The sequence below is a fragment of the Alligator mississippiensis genome, chromosome 4, assembly GCF_030867095.1.
Source record: "Alligator mississippiensis isolate rAllMis1 chromosome 4, rAllMis1, whole genome shotgun sequence".
NCBI lineage: Eukaryota > Metazoa > Chordata > Crocodylia > Alligatoridae > Alligator > Alligator mississippiensis.
In genome coordinates this window covers 60,149,545-60,169,566 of record NC_081827.1, presented here as the reverse complement: position 1 = coordinate 60,169,566, position 20,022 = coordinate 60,149,545, and the positions used below count along the sequence as shown (strand labels likewise).

Below are 20,022 nucleotides of genomic sequence, written 5' to 3'. Positions count from 1 at the left end.
CGAAGGGTGTTACCGGACGTGAGGCCACCGACGTCACACAAGGTTTTAGAGAAAATTTAAACTTTGCCTCTCTAACTCATAAATGCTTGACTTGCATCCTAAATAACTTTCTTTTAATAATGAATGAATCATATTTATAGGTAACAGTATAGATCCGGTATGCAAGAGTATCCCAAGTAGGACACACAATACTACTGTAAGTATGAAGAGGCTGTCTATATATCAATAACATGGATACATAAAATTGTGCATAGTTGAAAGATGAAACATCATGAATCAAGATTTGCAAAGGCTCATAGTTAGGAAGCCAGTTTCTTAAATGTAAGCTCACTGGGGAGGTCTTTAACGACTGTTTTTAATTACTGTATATAGTGTCCAAATGCCCCAGAAATAGACATTTTATATATCAATAAAGTAAAATAATTAACCAATTGGGCATGGATATATAACATTATATCGTAAGATCAAGATTATGAAAAAATGTAAGACTAAATATTGCAAAATTAAAACATTAAAAAAATCTAGAAACATTTAAGTTAAGGTTCCAATAGTCACATTAACTCAAATGCACTGTAGATTCCATATGCTTTACTGGATAGTTGTGTGACAAACAGTAGTGAATTAAACAATGCTTTTAATTTAATTATTTAAACTATGCAGACTTTTATGCCCAGGGTTTTTTAAGAAATAGGTTTATGCTTCAAATGCTATTACTAAATATAGAAAACAAAAAATTAAATACTAAGACCAAGTTGTAATTTCAGTTGAAAAAATGAATTTTGTTGAAAAAATGACTGAAATGTAGTGCCAAAAGTCTAGAGAGAATTTCATATCTGATAGTGTTTTGTTTGAGAAGAAATAAACCAGGATCCTATTTTTGTGCTTTCCAATTTTCAGAGTTTCAGCTTAATCAACCAGCACATTTTTAGTATTGATAAACACAATCACTCTTAACAGTTTGTTGTTATAACACCCTAATGCTTATCCAGTTAAATACTGATTAGCATAATTAAACAGTAAAAAAAAATTGGATCATTCTATCTAGGACATATTATGTAGTATTTTTTGAAATCTTAAAGTACAGTACAACCATTCACAATAATATCTATGTGATATTGGTAACTATTAGCCACGTTCTCAGTATGAATGAGAGACCTGAAGGGCTAGATTGTGTGAATTTTTTTTTCAAAACACTTTAAGAGCGTAAGTTCCATTTTTTCGTTGACTACATTTGGATATAACATCATCATCATCATTGTCATTACATAATTATATATCTTTGTCATCATGTACACCCATAATAGACTGGATCATGTCATACAACTGACTAGACATCATGAAGATCAGAACATCACTAATCATTTATATTGCCATCTCACTAGACAATTGCCATGCTGTCAGAGAGAAGCTAAGGAAGCATAGTAGAAGGCCATAGAAGTCAAAACAATCTGGTACTTCGGGAAGGTGGGTGTAGAGCCAGTATTTCTGTCTATGAATAGAGTTAAGCCAGCATTGACTATGAAGGCCTTAAGAATGTGGGAACTGTAGCTGTTTATGGCCTGTCATGCGTAACTGGAACATGCCATAATATGGGTCATAACAATAATAACAGCAACAGCAAAGAAAAGATAAGAATGAAGAAAAAGTGAGCAAAATAGTAAGGCTAGAATTATATTTCTTTATTTACTACACCATGGATAAGCATAGTGTTTAAAAAAATATGACTAAGTTACAGGTTCCCATGCAGAAATGGCTTGTCCAACTGTCATTTTAGGGGCAGAAAACAAAAGTTCACACTATATTTGAAACCACGGAGGAAAAATTTTACTGCACTTAATTGGTCTTTGAGAAATTACCCAATATAGGAACAAGATGGCTTCCTTTGACTCTAAATTCATATACACTAAGACATGAGTGCCAAACACATGGCTCTTGGGCCAGATGTGGCCAACGAAACCATTTCATTCCTCCTGCTGGCAGTCTGATGGGATGCCAAAAGTTGGGGGGGGGCATGGCCTGAAGCAGAATTCAGGGTCCCTAGACTCTGAAATACATGGCAATTGGTGGCAGCTCCCTGAGCCTGTGTTGTCACCTGAACACAACCCTGTGCTCCTGCATGTCCCCAGACTTTTGCTGCTGCTCAGACCTAGACTTATGCTGCCATCCAACTGAGTGAGGTTCTGCGCTGCTGCCTAGCACTGGATCCATGCTACTGCCAAATACAGCTTTGTACTTCTGCTGGAACACAGCCCTACCACAATTGCTGCTGGTTCTTGCCATCTGGATCCAGCCTGGAGCCCAGGGCAAATCTGACAACCCTGCACTAGGACATTTCCTCAGCTGATTTCACTTAGCTCTGTTGAAGGCAACAGGACTATGCTGATTTATATTTGCTGAGAGGCTGCCCCACTGTTTTGTAATATGTTTCTCTCTATGCCACGGAAAAACAAGCTCCTTTGTACTAAGGTAGGCTGCCTCTTCACTGATACACTAGTACCAAGGTCATCATCCACACACTGAGACTCATACAGTGCTGAGAGGGGGAAAAAATCAAAATATTCTGATGGATTTTCTATTGTTACAAAACAGAGTGCACATCTACGTGATATTAATGCAACACAATAAACTCCAGCACAGTTCAGGCCAGAGTTTACTGCTCCCAGGAGTAGCATTTACATATGTGTCCAAGACTGCAGCACATTAAGCCAGGGCAGCGCAGCCCCAGCTGGCAGGAGTCCTGGGGGATCAGCCTGCCAGCCCATAGCTGCTCCCCTCGCTCCTAGCGCAATGGGCTGCAGATGGGCTGGCTGGGGCACAAAGGTGATACAGTGTGGGGCTGCCTGCTCGTTAGCCATGCACTGTAGCACCCACATGCCTCAACCAGCCCCAATCAATGTCTACATGTGTGTTGCAGTAGAGTAAATATCTCTACTGTAGAATAGTACTTCTGCTGGGCAGTATTATCCTACAGCAGAGTTCAGTTTACTCCAGCCTAATAGCACCACTCACGGAAACAGTGACACGTTGCTGCATAGCTAATTAGGCAACTCTACAGTAAGCATCTTGTATGGATGCACCCTGAATCTACCACATGCCTTACACAGGACTACATTTTTAGGCCTTGTTATCAGTCTGGAAACAAGTAACCACTCAGTTACTGAGAGAAGAGATTTCCAATCTTTCTGGATCTGCAGTCCCACTTCTGGTGTGTATCTGACTCTTGCAACAAAATTTCTCAGTCTCTTAATCCCACTTGTAAGTGCTGCAACCCATGGAGGGTTTTGGCCCCTAGTTTAGGAACTGACGTCCGTGAGCTAAACGACTCCACAAGGGCAGAGAGAGCGCTACTGTCTCTGAAAAGTACACAATAAAACTAAAACAAAATAATCTCCGGAGTGCTTGGCTTAGGAACAAGAGGCATCTTTACACATGCTTCATTCAGGTTGGGGCGGTGGGGGAGAGGGGCACTTTAATTAAAGTGGCCCTCGGGAGCTGCTGTAATTAAAGTGCCTGCAGCGTCTCATGTATTTAGTGTCCCATGCTTCAAAATGGCAGTGGGGATACTTCAACTGAAGCTCGCTCAATGAGCTTTAGTTAAAAAGCCCCTGCTGCCACCACCATTCTGAAGCATGGTAGCCTGCATACACATAACACTGAGGCTGCTGGAACGTGCTTGATTAAGCAAGTCTGCTCCAGCACGAAAGAGAGTTGAAGCCACAAATGAAGTACAATGATCAGAGAAGCAAGAAGGAAAGTAATAAGTTAGTCAGGTACAAGGTCAGGTTCCTGAGAGGGGTAGGCTACACAGTAGAAAACCTGTGGCCCAAAAGGGGAGGATATCACAGCAGGAAGAAAGACTTGTGATAGTGTTGCAGGAGGGAGGACAGATTTTAGGAAGCATGTTGTAAGCCTACAAGTTTTATATGATCAAATTAACAGAAAGTAGTTGGAAGCAGAAGAAAGCTACTGAGAGGTAAGACCCCAAGAGTGTTCTCCACTAAGTGACTTGACCTCGGTGGTATCTCTCATGGACCCTCAGATCCATTATTGGAAGAGACCCTGGGAAAGAGAAACAGGAAACTTGTATGGAGAGAGAGGACATTTCCAGCCAGGCTTGCATCTCCAATAAAGAGAAGGCATAGGTCCCCCCTGAGACAGCACCTACTGAGGTGGCATGGAAACATCCGGTGTAAATGGCACAAAACTAGAAAGGGAAAAGAGAGCTGATAAAGACCAGGAGGTTTTAAGGAGAATGCCAAGGACCTTGGAGTCCAGAAGGGCTAACAAAGAATTACTTGAAAGGAGCTTAGAAAATTGTTTGTTTAGTTCAGTTTCCATGTCATCCCTGGGAAAAGGGATCTTCTGTTAGAGGGACAAAAGCATAAACCTTAGTCTACCAGCCTGTGGCAAACTGGCTGGAGAGGCAAACCTCCTGCTTGCACCTTCAGATGGACTCAAAACAGCTTCCTCCTGCATGCTGGACCAGTACTGGGGAAACTGTTCTCTAGTGACAAGTGGGCAGAAAAGTGGCTGAGTACCACAGCCTTCACAGAGAGATGTTTTCTGAAAATCCTTGAGTAGAGCATGCTGCTAGAGTCAGAGTACCAAGAATATGTGCACCCTGAGAGGTAGCTGTACTTTCAAGACATTAGCCACTTCTGCTTGTGGCTTTGCAAATTCCAACAACTTCAAGAGTGCATATTCCTGCATTCCTCAGAACCTCTTTTTGGAAATGTCCATGATTCTGTTTCTCCACATGCAAAATAAGAGGCTATAATACTCAAAGGCATTGTGAACCTTTGTTGTTTGTCATGTTTTTGAGATCTGTTGAAAGATGCTAAAGTGCAATGCTTTTGTTACTAATAAAGTCTCATATTCCTTTACATTCATAGTGACTAATAAATATGGCAATTTTTCTGACTTTAAGCCCAACAAAGGCCTTGATGTCTGAAAGCTGTAACATTTATTTACGTCCCACAGGAAATTAATGTGCATGGCTTATGAAGCAGTAAATCTGTTATATAGTGTTCTTTTTGACTCATGTTTGCTAATAATTTTATTAGTGCTAGTAACATGGTTATGTTTTATTTCCATTTTTAGCCAATTATGATTATTAGCAAGTATGAATCAAAAGCAAAACTGTTTCATATATATTTTTTCAGTACCCCGACACCCATGGGGAGAAAGATATCCATAGTTATTGAATGAAGGTTGAAACTGAACTTAAGTTTGCATACAAAGTAGAACAGAATAAAAACTGGGAAGTCATTAGTGTCACATTGGCTTTAGAAAACTGTTGGCAACTACTGATGCATTAGGATGACTTATGTCTTGAGCTAACTTTAGATTAGACACCCACTTGATTTCCTGTTTATTTTGCATGCAGCCTCTGCAACTGATACAATCAACTTTAGTTACACTTTATCAAGGCAAGGACAGAAGTCCCTATGTTTATCTGAAGTTGAAGCCTACAACCCACTGTAAGAATACTTTTCTGCCCACTTGGGAAAGCTCCAATTTCTGATTTTTTAGGGTGTACTCTCAGGATGCAAGCTATAATTTGAATGAATATACTAGTTACAGTTCTAGTTTCTTAGATTTTCCTTCCAGGAAGGTGTTGAACTTACATTATGGCTCTATTACATTCAAAACAAAACAAACCATGCTAAAATAAATTGAGTTCGCCAAGTCAAAGACTCAGGATGTGGAAAGTTCTTTAATTAAGATTGCCCATGTGATTTTAATTGGTCTCCTTTGTGCTCAAGCATCACGAGAGTCTTTAGTTACCTGACCACATGCAATTTTTCCATATTTGGTGAATACTCAAATACATATTTTTTTAATCATCTTTTCAGTCCCTACTACCAAGACTTTATTTACTGAACACCATCCAAACTGTGCTCTAATATAAAACTTTTGGGCATTTATATACGTGCTGTGGGAGTGGTGGTTGTGTTGGGGGGTGGGGCTTTAATTAGAGCTCCTAGAGCAGCTGTAATTAAAGCGCCTGGAGCTTCACATGTATCAGCATCCCTGTGCTGAAAAATGGCAACAAGGGCACTTTAACTAAAGCTCATTTGATAAGCTTTAGTTAATGTGCCCCTGCCGCCATTTTTCAGCACAGGGACACTGATACACATGATACTAGAGTCCTCGGGAGCACGGTAATAACCACACTCCAGCAGACTCGATCAATCATGTCTGCTCATGTCGAAGCAGCCTTGCTGCATGTCTGTAGGCGCCCCTTGATTTGACTTTTGTGTTCCTGTGGTGGTTCTCTTCAGAGAACCTGAGTATTTCATACACATTTATGCAGTTATTTTCACAATATCTTGTAAAATAAAGTAGTATCATTACTATCATTTTATTGATGGGGAGATAAGGCAGACAGAGATTAAGGCCAGAATTGTCAAATATCCACCATGGATGTCAATCCTGAAACAGGCGCTTGCCCTTTTTTTAAAAGTACTTATCCAGTTTAAAACAAAACAAAATAGACTTTATTTGCAGTTGTGAATGCTCAGCACTTGAGTTAGTCTGGTTTCTGGTATCTCATCTTAGGCAGTCAAAAATCAGGAAAACAGTAGCCACTTTGAACAGCCTGTGTTAGTGAAGTAACTCAGCTAACAACAGATAGCAACTCTGTGGCAGAGACAAGGATAAAATCCAATTCTTCAGGACAACCTTCAGTTTCTACAACTATCAGACACTCCCCTCTTCTTGCAATTAGAATTCTGTCTCATTCACTACTAGGGCTGTGCAAAGCTTCAGTCGCTGATTCAATTTGGAGGAGATTCGGCCCGATTTGGCAGCCAAATTTCCGAATCCAAATCGAATCAGGAGACCCATTAATCTCTCCAAATCAAATCAGAAGCCTCCAATTTGATTCAGAGAGATTTGACGATTCAGCCATAGATGCAGCTTATGTTTTTTCTATGTACCAGGCGCGGCTCTTGAACGCTGAGATGGTGGAGAGGATGGAGTGTCCCATGGGAGTGCAGGGGTGTCCCCTGCATGCTCAGCAGCAGACCCAGAACACTGTTGGCAACTGGTGCCTCCGGGGTCCCCCCATGGCTGATCACTTTGCCGGTGGACCTGGCAGTGGACTGGAAGTACTTCCGGTCCACTTCTGGGTCTGCCACCGAGTGTGCAGGGGACCCCCCCCTGCGGTCCCGTGGGGCGTTCCATCTGCCCCACCATCTCAGCATTCATGAGCCATGCCTGGTACCTCAAGGTACGTAGAAAAAACATATAAAGCAGTATCTATGGCCGAATCGCTGATTCTCCGAATCAGAATTGAATCTTCAGATTCAGATTTGGCCAAATCAAATCAGGACAGTGATCTGAATTAACAAATCAAATCACTGTCCCTTGAATTGGGCCAAATCCAAATCAAATACTGCCCGCTTTGCAAACCCCTACTCGTTATACACCTACCATCTTCCCCAGTACACGATCAGAGTCTCTTTCACTACAGAAAAAGTATTCATTTCCAGGGCAGTATCTAATGAATGAGGCAGGGATCCTGGAAAGACAATATGTGATCTTGTATTTAAGACTGCCTCATAATATGGGATGGCTGAATTCTTTTTGGTAAAAACATAATACACATAAAACATGCAATTTTGATTAATCCCAAACTATTTGTAAACAAGAACTGAATCACTGAATGATTTCATTTGGAAAAGAATTTGGGACTAGATTCAGATAATAGTGCTAGTGCCCACTTCTTCTCCAGGAGCTGGTGGTGAGGGGCTTCATCCACCATATCCCACGAGTGTCTTTAAATGCACATCATCCACCTACTATGAGAGTGTTCTAACCACAGCTTATAGGATATCTTGTGAGAGCTACTTTCAGGATCCATATGCATCACACACTTACTGCACCAGGCAGCAGCACCTGAACGCACTGTACTACTGAATAACAGCATTCATTATTGTGCCTGCAGTGCCATGTAAACAGGTATGTTGTATGCTGTTCAAGAGGTAGCCCACATGGAGCAGCATAGCGTATTTGAGGGCATAGCTGCCCAGTATGGTAAGACTGTGACATAGACAGGACATCAATCTTTGTTGCTGAAATGGTTTCATTTTATTTGGAATACTTAAATAATCATCGAGCCAGGGAGAAATGGGAGAACTTTGTAGCTAGGTGGTTAAGGCAGGCACCCGGAATGAGGAAGGGCTGGGTTCCAGTTTCAGCACAAACTATTTCAGTATTTTATACAAAATGGAACAGGATTAGCATGAGAGACTGAGACCAGTCTCACCCTGAATACACTACAGCCCTCTAGCACCTCACCTTTCAGGAAAGAGATAAGAAGAGTCAAAACCCCTCAGGTCATGGAGGAATAGATTCTGTCTCCCACATCCCAGATGAGTGCTCTAAACACTAGGCTATTAGTAAAAAGGTAAAAAAACCTGCACCTCTGGTTTTATATATGGCGCCTCACAGTGCCTTCAGTTCAGCTGTTTTTGTTAAAAATGTGTGAAACGGAAACAAAATCGTTCGTAAGTCCCACTATGAAAGTTCTTGGGATTTCTGGTATAACTCTATTTCATTTTGGTTTGCTCTGTTTCCATCCTAGCTTGATCTGAAGAAAAGATGTTTTTCACTTGATTAGCAAAAACAAAAATTAAAAGTATTCATGTAGGCTTACCTAACCATATGGACAAGGCACAGGCTTCCTTAAGGTACAGACATCTGATTTTGACTGTTTTTTAATTTTAGTTAATTAGCTTCTTGGAAGTAACATCTTTGAAATGTATGGAAAAACAGAATTTTGCCCATGCAGAGCTGTACTGACCACCAACTCAGTCAATATGAACTGGGTTTGACTGATGGGAGGAGTGATCCTCTGTGGCACATCCACTAGAATGGGCTGTGACCTACAGATTTTGCTAGTGCATTTCAGTACTAGTTATTTACTGAAAGCAAACTTCTTTAAAATGTAAAACTACTAGGCAAACTTAATTCTACACAGTGCTACAAGCTCTCAAATAAAATTATATGTTGGAAATAAGAATAAATGCAACACAGTACACATCCTCCTAACTTGTTATAAGTTATAGATTTCCAGGTGATTAAGAGGCAATTTTTTAATCTGGTTTGAGGCCTGGATTACCTATGTGTAATTTAAAACTATATTTTGCACCCCAAGGTGAAGATTCACAGAACACCTGAAAAACTGCACCTCCAAATTAGATGACAGGGGACCAGAATCAGTAGTTAAATATGCAACTACTGATGTTGAACTACAGGCACTAATTTCAACTACAAAAGAAAAGCTTTCTCTTCTGGAAACCTACCTCAAAACTGTATTAATTATCTGAAAATGTATAGGCACATACAATTAACTTAAAGTCAGGTAGTACCTACCAATTCTGCAGTATGGAGATTTTTCTGGTCTGAAGTTGTTCCATAGCTGGGAAAGATAGTTTGCTCCAGTTCTTCCAAGACTAAAAAAAAGAATACAGACTATAACATTTAAGCTATTTGGAATTTTTGTACGAGTGACTTGGATGCCAAAATACTTGACTCCTCTTCACATTTCTAATAATTTCTTATCCTTGTGCTTCCATACTCTCAATTATAACAGGTCTTGGTTAATCAACATGTTTGACTCTAAACAACTCTTCCTAGTTTATGCATTTGTGGAGTTGCACTGACCAAACCGAACAAAAAAGAATGCCTTCAATCTTTATTGGTACCTCACAAACTCCATGCTCACTGTTCCATACAATAATACATGGTGGAATAAGGCTTGCCATTAAACCCAGATGCTAGTATTCTTACTCACACACTGAATAGCACTTTGTTTGTTAAGTAAACCAATTGACTTTACGTGCCTCCAAAGTCAACTGAATATTTATCAAATAAGACATTTCTCTGGCTTGTCTATGCAAGAGGGTTTTTGGGAGGGTAGGAAGAAAGAGACCTGAGCCAGAGATTTAGGCCCACCAGTACAAATGAGTATAGACATACTGCAATAGTGTAAAATGCACCCTTCTCCACAGTGCCATGTCTTTAGTAATTTATACTGATGAACCTACACTGATGCAAAAAAATCCCAGTGTTGACATTTTCTCAATGTGAGAATCTGACTCCATGTGTACCAAGCACAGTGTAACCCTGCCTGAGGTTGACTGTATTTGTTATTCAGTAATAGCTACCATTCCCAGGTAATTCTTATTTTATGTCCCAAAACAGGAATGGTACAGGTAGGAACACAAATTTGTGGTAGGATGTGAATATTCCACATAACTTAAAAGGTAATGCATGCATGCACCATTAATATCCTGTTAAAAAAAACTGGTTCCCAGGTTCTAGCAATGTCCTATTTCTTTTCTTTTACAATACAACACAAAATCTAAATGATTTAGTGAAACACAAACTATTCTACATCATATCAGTAGTTGCTTACAGGTGGTAAAATTGGCTGCCAGGTCAAGCACTGGGTAATATATAAGATACCCTAACAAACCTGTTACCAGAAGGCTCATGACAGGTGAATCACTCTCAATGACCAGAATTGCTACCTTGTTAAGAATTCAAAGTATTATCTTTCAGCATCCAAAATATAAAAGTATAGAACAAAACCCACATTTGAGGCTGGAGAAGGGTGGTGGGGTAAAGTAAGACAAATACTGTGGTTTCCCACAAATACCAGATACTTCTTCATGCTATTTTCATCCCCTCTACCTTAAAAATGCAAGAGAATTTTCTGCCAAATATGAGTTTTACTAGGGAAAGAGTTGTTGACACGGATGCACTCAAGGGCTAAACAGAGACTCGGGGCCCCAAGTTACCAACAATATTTGTCAATGTGAACAGATGGTGCTTTTAAATAGCAGTTAAATGAGTGCCAGAGAATCAGGTGAGACATATCAACCTCACAAATACTTCTAAAGCGTTTTTAATGTTATTTTAGAAAGGTACGTTTGTATGTTGCCAGAATCTAATGATTTATCGACTAAGCTAATTTATACTAACTGAAGATATGATACTATAATACTTTCCTATCCAGGATGCTGAAAAATTTTACAGAATAATATATAACAAACGGTATTTATAAAGCTATCACTCTAGTTCAGCAGAATAATGTCCATGGTTTCTAAGCTGCATATTGCAAAGTTCCTTGGTTCAGATTCTATTTCTGATAGTGTGGTATGAACTGTGTGATAGGGCCTGTTCCAGATGTTAAACTGTCAGTTCCTTGATCTGTCCTGTGTTGGTGGTGTTAAGTCCAGGGAGGAAAGCAAAAGACACACCATGGATTTTCCATCAGTATAAGTTCCAGAAATGTTTGAGTCATAACTTAAAATCTTGGCCCAGTTGGATAATCAGAGTTGGTCAGCTCTCAAAATAAATTTCTGGAAGTGATTGGGGAATAACAGTAACATCTTTCAAAGTATTAGCTAACATAAAAAACCAAAAAACAATAGGAAAGAGCTCATGGCTACAGTTCACCAATATTAAACGTATGCTGAATCATATTACGGGCAATTAGGTAACAGTGATACATTTCAGCATGTATGGTAAGATCACCCCCTGTGTATATCATTACATATTTTTAGGGGTCCATCTAATCTAGAGTATAGAAATACCTCTTGTATCAGACTTGTGACCATCAGTTATACCCTTAGAGATCTGTTCTACACAAAGTTAAGGGCTACTCTGTATCAGGCAGTGGAATACTTCAATAAATCTGCAATTGAGAGAGGACTGCTGGCTGCAATAAAACTGTCAATAAACCTGCAATTGAGGGAGGACTGCTGGCTGCACATACTACAAATGGGACATAGCCTGGAAGGAGAGCAGGCAAATTGTACTGTCATCTGCCTCACTCTACACTGCACTATAGGGTATTATACTGAGCAAAGCCACGTATAAAGTGCAATAGCCTCTTCGGTCACCAGGGAGAGCCTTTGAGCAGGGATCTGGCTGCTGTACCGCTGCTGAAGACCTCCACAAAGACCATCTACAACTCCTCAAGTAAAAACCAGATGTTAAAACTGGCCTGTTCTCTGGCCCAAGGACATAATTGCAAACTCCTCCTCAGCACTGTCTAGAAATCTTTTAAGCAGAATTGGAAAGAGAGGAGAGGAGAACCCTCCTTCATGGGGGAAAGGATTATTCCTATACTTGTTCACAAGTACTGATACTCTGGTGCCTTAGCAGTAATAAACACCAGATAGGGCAAACTCAAGCTGAAATAGGCAGTGCAAATTTGTCTCTCCATCCATATGTCTGGCCTATGCTATTTTCTACACCAGGGGTGCTCAACTCCTGGCACATGGGCCAAATCTGGTCCATAGAACCATGGTATCTGGCCCATGGGGATCCTCATGGATTAGGAAATTTGACAGCAGGGAAGCAGTAGCAATACTGTCACCCTTCCCCAGCTGACAAATACCCAAGCCCCGTGTGACTTGGTCAGGGTTGGGCTGCTCCTTTCCCCAGCCTGGCCAGATCAGGACCAGGCCATGCTTCCCATATAACCAGCTCTCTCCTCACAGTGCCAGGCCACACACTCCCACTCCATGAGGCTGGGATGGGGTGAGGCGATGCCTCTTCTCCCCCTGCATGGCTGAGTTGGGGCTGGGCCACACATCCTCCGCCCACATGTCTGGATCAGGGCCTGGCTGTACAATTGCACCTTGTCTTGGCTAGCTCTCCAACACTATCTGTGGGCCATTGACAGTACACAAGGCCTTGGGCAAAAGGGGACCTGGCCATTCCTTCCTGCTGGGACGCTAAATGAGCATTAAGACAAAGAAAGGGAAAGAAAGCACAGGAATCTATTAAATCTGTGTGCCTCTTACCCCACCTTGGTTGAATTATATAATTCCTTTTTGGATGTTCCTTCGTAGGAGTATTTTATCTGAATTTTCTCATGGTTATCCTAGTTTCCAAGATCCTACCTCAGTGATGCTCACTGCTCTTTGTTATACTTCCACTAAGAGACAAATGGTAGGTTCTAGATCTGTACACATTCCTTTACAAAATATCTGAACAGCGCCTAAGAAGCATGAAGGGCCTCGAGACCAAGAGTCAGATTCTGCATCTCATCTCTAGAAATATACACAGCTCTAAAGGCACTGTGCTGGACAACAGAAGACATGTTGATTTAGGATACTTTTACAACCTTGGGTGCCTGCAACATAAGGTAGAGTGCCCCAGGAGTTGCTCTAATTTAGGGCTTGTCTATAGTTAGATCAGATTAAAGTGTGATATAATTTCAAGCGTAATAGCTAGACCAAAATAACTTCACGTGCAGACAGGCCCAAACCTCACAGCTGCCTAAAGGCTGGATTGTAGTCCAGTACACGTGTATACTGGGTGCAGTGACCATACCACTGGTTCTATCCCTGACGTGCCCATGTGCCATTTAGCAGATTAACTTTTATGCTTCTCCTCTGCACACCTGTGAGCCACACACTGTGGACGCCACCCCCTAGATCCCACCCCACTGCACATGTAGCTTAGCTCCTCTTCAGCATGTGCGCAGCCCAGCCCTTCCCTGCTATACATACAACCCAGCTCCCTCTGCTGCACGTGCAGCAGGGGCAGCCTGGCTCCCAACCCATCTCGCAGAACCCTCCTGTGCCACATGGGCAGTGTGGCCCCCTCCCAATGCATCGTCCTGACTCCAAGAGTTGGGGCAGGAATAAAAGCTGGAAGAGGGAGGGGGAGCCTGGAGACCCCAGCTACCACTGCCTCAAGAGAATAAGATAAGCATGTGGTCACATTATAATCCCTTTCAGACTGCATGAGGCCTGTGGGCTGCCAGCTGGACAGCCCCATTCTAGATCACTAATGAGGATGTTAAATAACCCAATACTAGACACCTAACAAGGTACTTGATACCTCCTCCTTCCATTGAGCTTAAGATGGAAAGCACAATGGAAGCATAAAAACATTCTTACAAGGCAAAGTATCCTGTCTCATTATTTGGATTCATCTTTGTTCCTATTTCCCTGATGACTAAATATATTTCTATAAAAAAGCAACTAATTAATGTAACTGTGACCTATTTACTTGCTTTCATTATTTCCAGTTTGTTTCAGCATTCTTTTGAATAATTCAATTTTGTACAATATGCGAATATAACACTACTGTTATGATGGTGAAACTTCATGGAAGCAGGCAGGTATGACAGCTGTAGTTAAGCTACTTGTTGGAGTAAGAAAGTTGAAGCAATTGCATTTACTGCCCAAAATGAAGGCCACATGAAAAACCAGTCAGAATCTGAGCTACGGGAAAAGGTTTTACTAGAGACTGATAGATAGAGGAAGGCATGTGTTGGTAAGCAGCAGTACTCAGAAGCATCCAAAAGAAGATACTGGAAAGACAGTCATGAGAGAGACACTTCATGGGCAGAGATCTAGCTGGAAAGAAGTTTGGACCTGTGTGCAAAGACACTGCCTCCCATTTTTTAATCTGTATTATGTTCAGGGGAAGAAAGCTGTGTACATTTTTTTGTAAATCAATAATTTTGCATCAGAAATACCTGCCCATTTTCAATTTCTCCTTATATGACAGATACAATTCACAAAATACCAACGCCTCAGGCCAAAAGGAGCAGTGATATTATTCAGCCTTGTAAATCACCTAGAGAAGTTACCTAATCAAAACAGGACTGTTCTGAGTGTCAAGAGCTCTTTTCAAAATACTGATCATGACCAATATGAAGACTCAGCTCTCCATGTGACCCTGTGAGACACTGCGAAGGACAAGAACTTGGCCATGACAATGAATAAGATAGCTAGTATGTAATCATGAATGCACGGCCAATTCATGATGTCTGCAATTCCCTCATGTCCTCAAACTTTGTTACCTTGCATTAAATGTTATCCCTCACTTTCCTAAGAGTATTTGGTAAGTGAGAGCATTGACTGGCTGTCAAAGCAGTTTAAAAATAACAACTGAAAATCCTTTGCTCGCAGACAATGTTAATGGAACACTGAGCTCTCATTTAATGGTTAAAATTCACCCTTCTGCAGAGGGTCAGCACAGAACTTATGCTCCTTTCAGCTCTTGCTTAGCATCTTGGTGGGATCTCTCCATTGCAAAGGTTTTGTACTTGGCTTTGCACCCAGGGATTTTTAGATAATGATGTAGTTCAGTGACAGACTGCATGTAAAACTGTAAATAAAATGTACAGCAAGACAATTAGATCATTTATAGTTCATTGGGCTTGGGGGTAAATGAGATGCTTATGAATTATGAGATGCTTATGAGATGCTTATGAGATGCTTTAATGAATTTTGAAAAATACAGTGAACATCTGCACTAAGTAAAATACAGAGAGCTTTTCTCTGAATCAAAATCTTCCCCTACAATGTTTATATTGCAGCACTACATGAGAAACAGAAAATAAAGTAAATTGGTTTTATCTATTTGCCTAAGCTGAATAAAATAACTTATTAACCAAATTAATAAGGCACCAAATTCTCCATCAGTAGACCCACGTGTGCTCATACTGAATGGAGTGAGATGCTTCTGTTGCTGCCCTGCCTCCTGGTCAAAACCAGTGTCTAAATGTAACATCCAAGTAGTGCAGGAGTGGGCAAAATACAACCTGAGGGCTGGATCCAGTGTGCAAATTCATTGGATTTGACCTGCGGCTTCCCCAGCAACAGTCAACATGGAGCTGAGCCCCACCCGCTGCTGCCCAGAGCAGCCAGGACTGCTCCCAGTGCATCTGCAGCCATCTGGGTACTGTTGTCTCCCCAACCTTCAGCACCTCCTTCTCCAGCTTCATCTCCTGGCGGCCTTCGACCCACTTGGCCACCTGCAGGTTGCTCCTAATCAGCCACCTTGGCTGCTCATTGTGCCAGGCAGGTGAAGTGGGTGGAAGGCAGGTTGAAGCTGGAGCCATAGCCCTGCACACTGAGGCAGGAGCTACCCGGCTGCAGCTTCTCCCCCTCAACCTGGAACAGCTCAGCAGGGGTAGGAGGAGCCACTGGAGGTGGAGGGAGCCAAGAAGCATCTGGGCAGCTGCAGTTGCACCAGGAGCAGCCCCACCAGGAAGCTATGTGCACTAGCCGGGGTCAAGACTGTCCAGTAGGTGCAGGTGGGAGCACAGTGCGGGCTGCCCCAGGTGGCAATGGGTGGGGCTCAGTCCCATGTGCAGTGCCATGGGGGCAGCTGCCAGCCAGATGCCCGGGGGGGGGGGGAATGCACCAGCCCCAGCCCCAGCCCCAGCCCCACCCTGTTGATCTCTGCTGCATGTACCCCTCCCCTCCCTCCCCCCACCCCTGGCAGGCTCCTGGGACCTATCAGGTAGGTAGCCCCCAGCCACACACATTCACACCCATCCCCCACATGCGCCCCTGCATACAGGCCCACACACCCAGCCCCCTCCCCCTCCCATATAATATGTAAGAGTTAGGCTTTATTTTGAGCAATCCCCTCTATACATGCTACTCAGAAAAACATAAATCAGAACAAAACTTAGTTTTTGAAATAATATTAAAATATAGTAGATGTTTGCTTTTTAGTATATGGGGGTTTTTTTTGTAATTTGTTAAAATGATATCTTCTAAAATATTTTATGTTTGCAGCCCTCAACAGCTCACCAAAACTCAGTAAGTGGCTCTGCAGCTGAAATAATTGCCCATCCCTGAAGTAGCGTGACAAAAAAGTCAAGGGCTTTTTTATCACATTACGTGGAGCTCCTTAAAAAGGGGGCTAAAACTATGGTAGTAACTGAATTTTGAAACGTTCCTCATGCTGGTAACTGTAATTTTATCCATGAGTGACTGGTGTCTCCTGAATCTGGGGGGGCACCTACCTGCAGAAGCCGCTGACAGCGGCAGCCCTGTCATGGGGGCACCAGCCCTGCCGACAGCACTGGTGTCAGCCATTGGGGAGCACGTGCATCTCTGTGCACCCCCTACCAGTTGCCTATGATTTGATCATTTTTCAAGAAAGAGTGGCTCATTTGCTAACAAGGGCTTACCTCCCATGTACAGTCCCAGGAATCATGTGAAGTGATGAGGCAAAATACCCAGTTACAAACTGGGTTCTGAGGATAATAAAAACTCTTCAGCACTGTTTTAAAAAAAATCATAGCTCAGTCTCAGACCAGGATAGTTCCAGGTGGTCATTCTCAGATTCTAAGGAAATCAAAGGCCCACAGACTAATTATTTTGATCCTCTTCTCTTTCTTTCTTTCTTTCTTAATGTGGCCCGGGACTACTATGCGGGCAGAGGCATCTCCTAGGAAAAGAACTGCTATCAGTACATTTAAGACAACTAGCTAAATGGGGAGTTGGCAACCACTGTCTTCATCACAGCAGAAAATAAACATTAATAACTAGGATGGATAGGTATTGGCTCCCTGTAAGTCTCAAGAGCACATGTTGTCCATGACGTGAGACAGCTGCATATTCTGAAACAGGCTTTATGAATACGCTCATTTTAAAAAGGCCTAGACAAGACCTTTATCAGTAGAAAGGCCTAAGATCCTTGTTCTTTAAACCTAGAATTTTGATCTTGCATTTTGGAAGGTAAATATATGATGTCTTGCTTCAAGTGCACTTAGAAGACCAGGCTGAAATTGAAGATGTAACCATTGTGGGCTACTGAAGAAATTCTTGCCAAAATAAAGAGGGAGGGGTTCTCTAAATGTGGAAAAACCTCCCTTTTCCAAATCCCAGTGCTCACATGAGGAACATCAGGAATTAAAAGAAAGTCAGCGTGCTCTAGGACTATGAATAGAAAAGGAGCTGACAATATATAGATTAGGGGTAGAATAAAACCAAGTATTTTTTAAAGAATGATATGGTAGAAAAAAAACTATTGAAATCATATTTTAAAATTGAATTATCTTTTATTTTAATTAAATATTCTAAATATTCTAATTAAATATTCTAAATTTCTAATTTATTTTTCTAATTTATTAACTGTAATAAGAAAGTCTTGTTCTCTCTTTATGGTTGCTTATAGCCTGTTTTGAGGATAAGTGAATAAATAGACAATAATTACTTATGCCAAAAAACTGTTTAAAGCTATTACTAAAAGCACAGCCACACACAACAGGTCTTCAGGTATTAAATCAATTCCCGTATCTATATTACCTAGTAAGCAAAATATGTATTTTAATTTCAGAACATGTAAGCATATTCAGGATGTAGTTACAAAGGCACTACTGTATCACCAAGGGAGTGTAATGGCTGTCTTAGAAGATGATTTTTTTTGTTTGGAAAACTCTTCTTTCTGCTGAGTAATCTTTTCTTACAGTTGTTATAACAAAGTACCCAGAATACATGGTTTGAAATCCAAAAATAAAATATCTTCTAGGTCTAGCCATAAAGAAAAAGATGGTTCAGTTGATAATATAACATAAAGAATAATTAAAATCTAAAGCCCTGTTTCCAGAAGCTGGTCAGAATCAAGGCAACCCCTTCAGAAGAAATAATGTGGCTAGTATACTGGTATCAAGTGACAAAGCTGTTTCATGGATAAATGATTGTGCTAACTGTAGTGTTTGTATACTTAGAAGGCATAAGATTAGAACACTGTTGCTCAATTCTTCCATGTACAAATCTTAAATGGACAAATGCACACTCTCCATTTGAAAGTAGGTCATTTGCCCAAAGCCTGTGGCAGAACTGCCACTCATTCAATGGAAGCTGGACTGGCCCCAAGTTTAGTTGTTTATAAACAGAAAATAGGCCAGATTCTGATTAGCTACACCACTGTACATCCAGACCTATGCCACTGAAATCCAAATGCTGACTCCAGATCTTCACTGGTGTAACTCAGACTAGAAATAACCCATCAGAGAAACTTCTACTCTGATTTACATACCATGCAACGTAGCATGGGGGTGCACTGGGTTTAAATCAGTGCAGAAATTAGCCTACTGTAGAGACACATATTAGAGGCTAAGCAATTTTCCCTCCTGTGACAGAAATGGTGGTTGTTAAGAATTATTTCGACTTTCATGAGCTAAGAAAGGGCATTTAGGCTTATCAGACTGTAGGGCTGGAAAGGACCTCACAAGGTCAACTGATGTCTGAAAGCTTGTTCAACAGCTCTCCTAACTATACAGTTGGTCCAATAAAAGATATCACAAAAAATCCTTGCCTTTTAGACATTTCCTGGACCATCACAGCTACAACAACACTCCAACCCTACTTCAACTTTCATGTATCACTAAGGGCATAACTAGACAACTATTATAGGTGGCATTTTAAAACATATTAACAAACACTTGTTAACTATCACAGATTTAGACAGGATTTTGCACTGTATGGAGACAGTGCAGTAATATTTAAAAACATGTAGCTAGTTGCAGTCAAAACTATAGGATAATGGAAAAAACTGATCAGGAAGTTCAAAATCCTTTCTGTTGACACAGATGTGGCACCTTGAGATCAGTGCAAGGACAAATGACCGTCCAAACATACAATATCCTTGGATGTTATCAACCATCAACATGCAAGGTTCTCTAATCTCTACGGAGAGCCTCTTCAGGACAGAGGAAATAGACAAGAGGAAGGTAACTCAGCTATGCTACATCAGTCATTTTCCCCGCATACTAGAAGGGGATATGCTGTGATGGCAATCAAGGGTTTGTATATTCTTTTCTTCACATCTCACTCTGTACCACAGGCCACTTTCATTTCTAAAGGGTATACAAAGGGCAGTGAAGATGTCCTGGCCAGAAGACAAGGGACATAGATAGAGGTTAGTGACTACGGTTGGTGCAAAGTGTTGTGTCCTCCAATGCAGCTATGGCATTTGAAAAGTGAATCATGCTCTACTGTATTATTTCTATATCCAGGAATATATTTTCTAAAATTTTCTTTCCGAAGGGGAAGGAATCTTGTGGCCTAAACTTCTTGTGGCACTACGCCTATGACTTCCCCACCACTGCTGCAGTCAGGGGTCCACTGTGGCTGTAATAGGTAAGCACTGCCAAACTACGGTCAGCCACCAGGTGGGCAGATGACATCGGCGGTAGGGAAGCTGTAGGGGTAGCACCCCATGCTTGGTACATGGGGC

At 41.4% G+C, this 20,022-nt stretch overlaps 1 protein-coding gene across 4 annotated transcripts in view; it reads right to left on the bottom strand.

Annotated features, from left to right (window-relative positions):
• ANO6 (anoctamin 6) overlaps window positions 1-20,022 on the bottom strand; it is a 115,445-nt gene that overhangs the window by 63,886 nt on the left and 31,537 nt on the right. For all 4 annotated transcript variants that reach the window (XM_014601101.3, XM_014601104.3, XM_019492779.2 and 1 more), the window contains exon 2: window positions 9,382-9,461. In XM_014601101.3, the coding sequence (XP_014456587.1) occupies window positions 9,382-9,461 (80 nt within the window). The remainder of the gene's footprint in view (window positions 1-9,381; window positions 9,462-20,022) is intronic.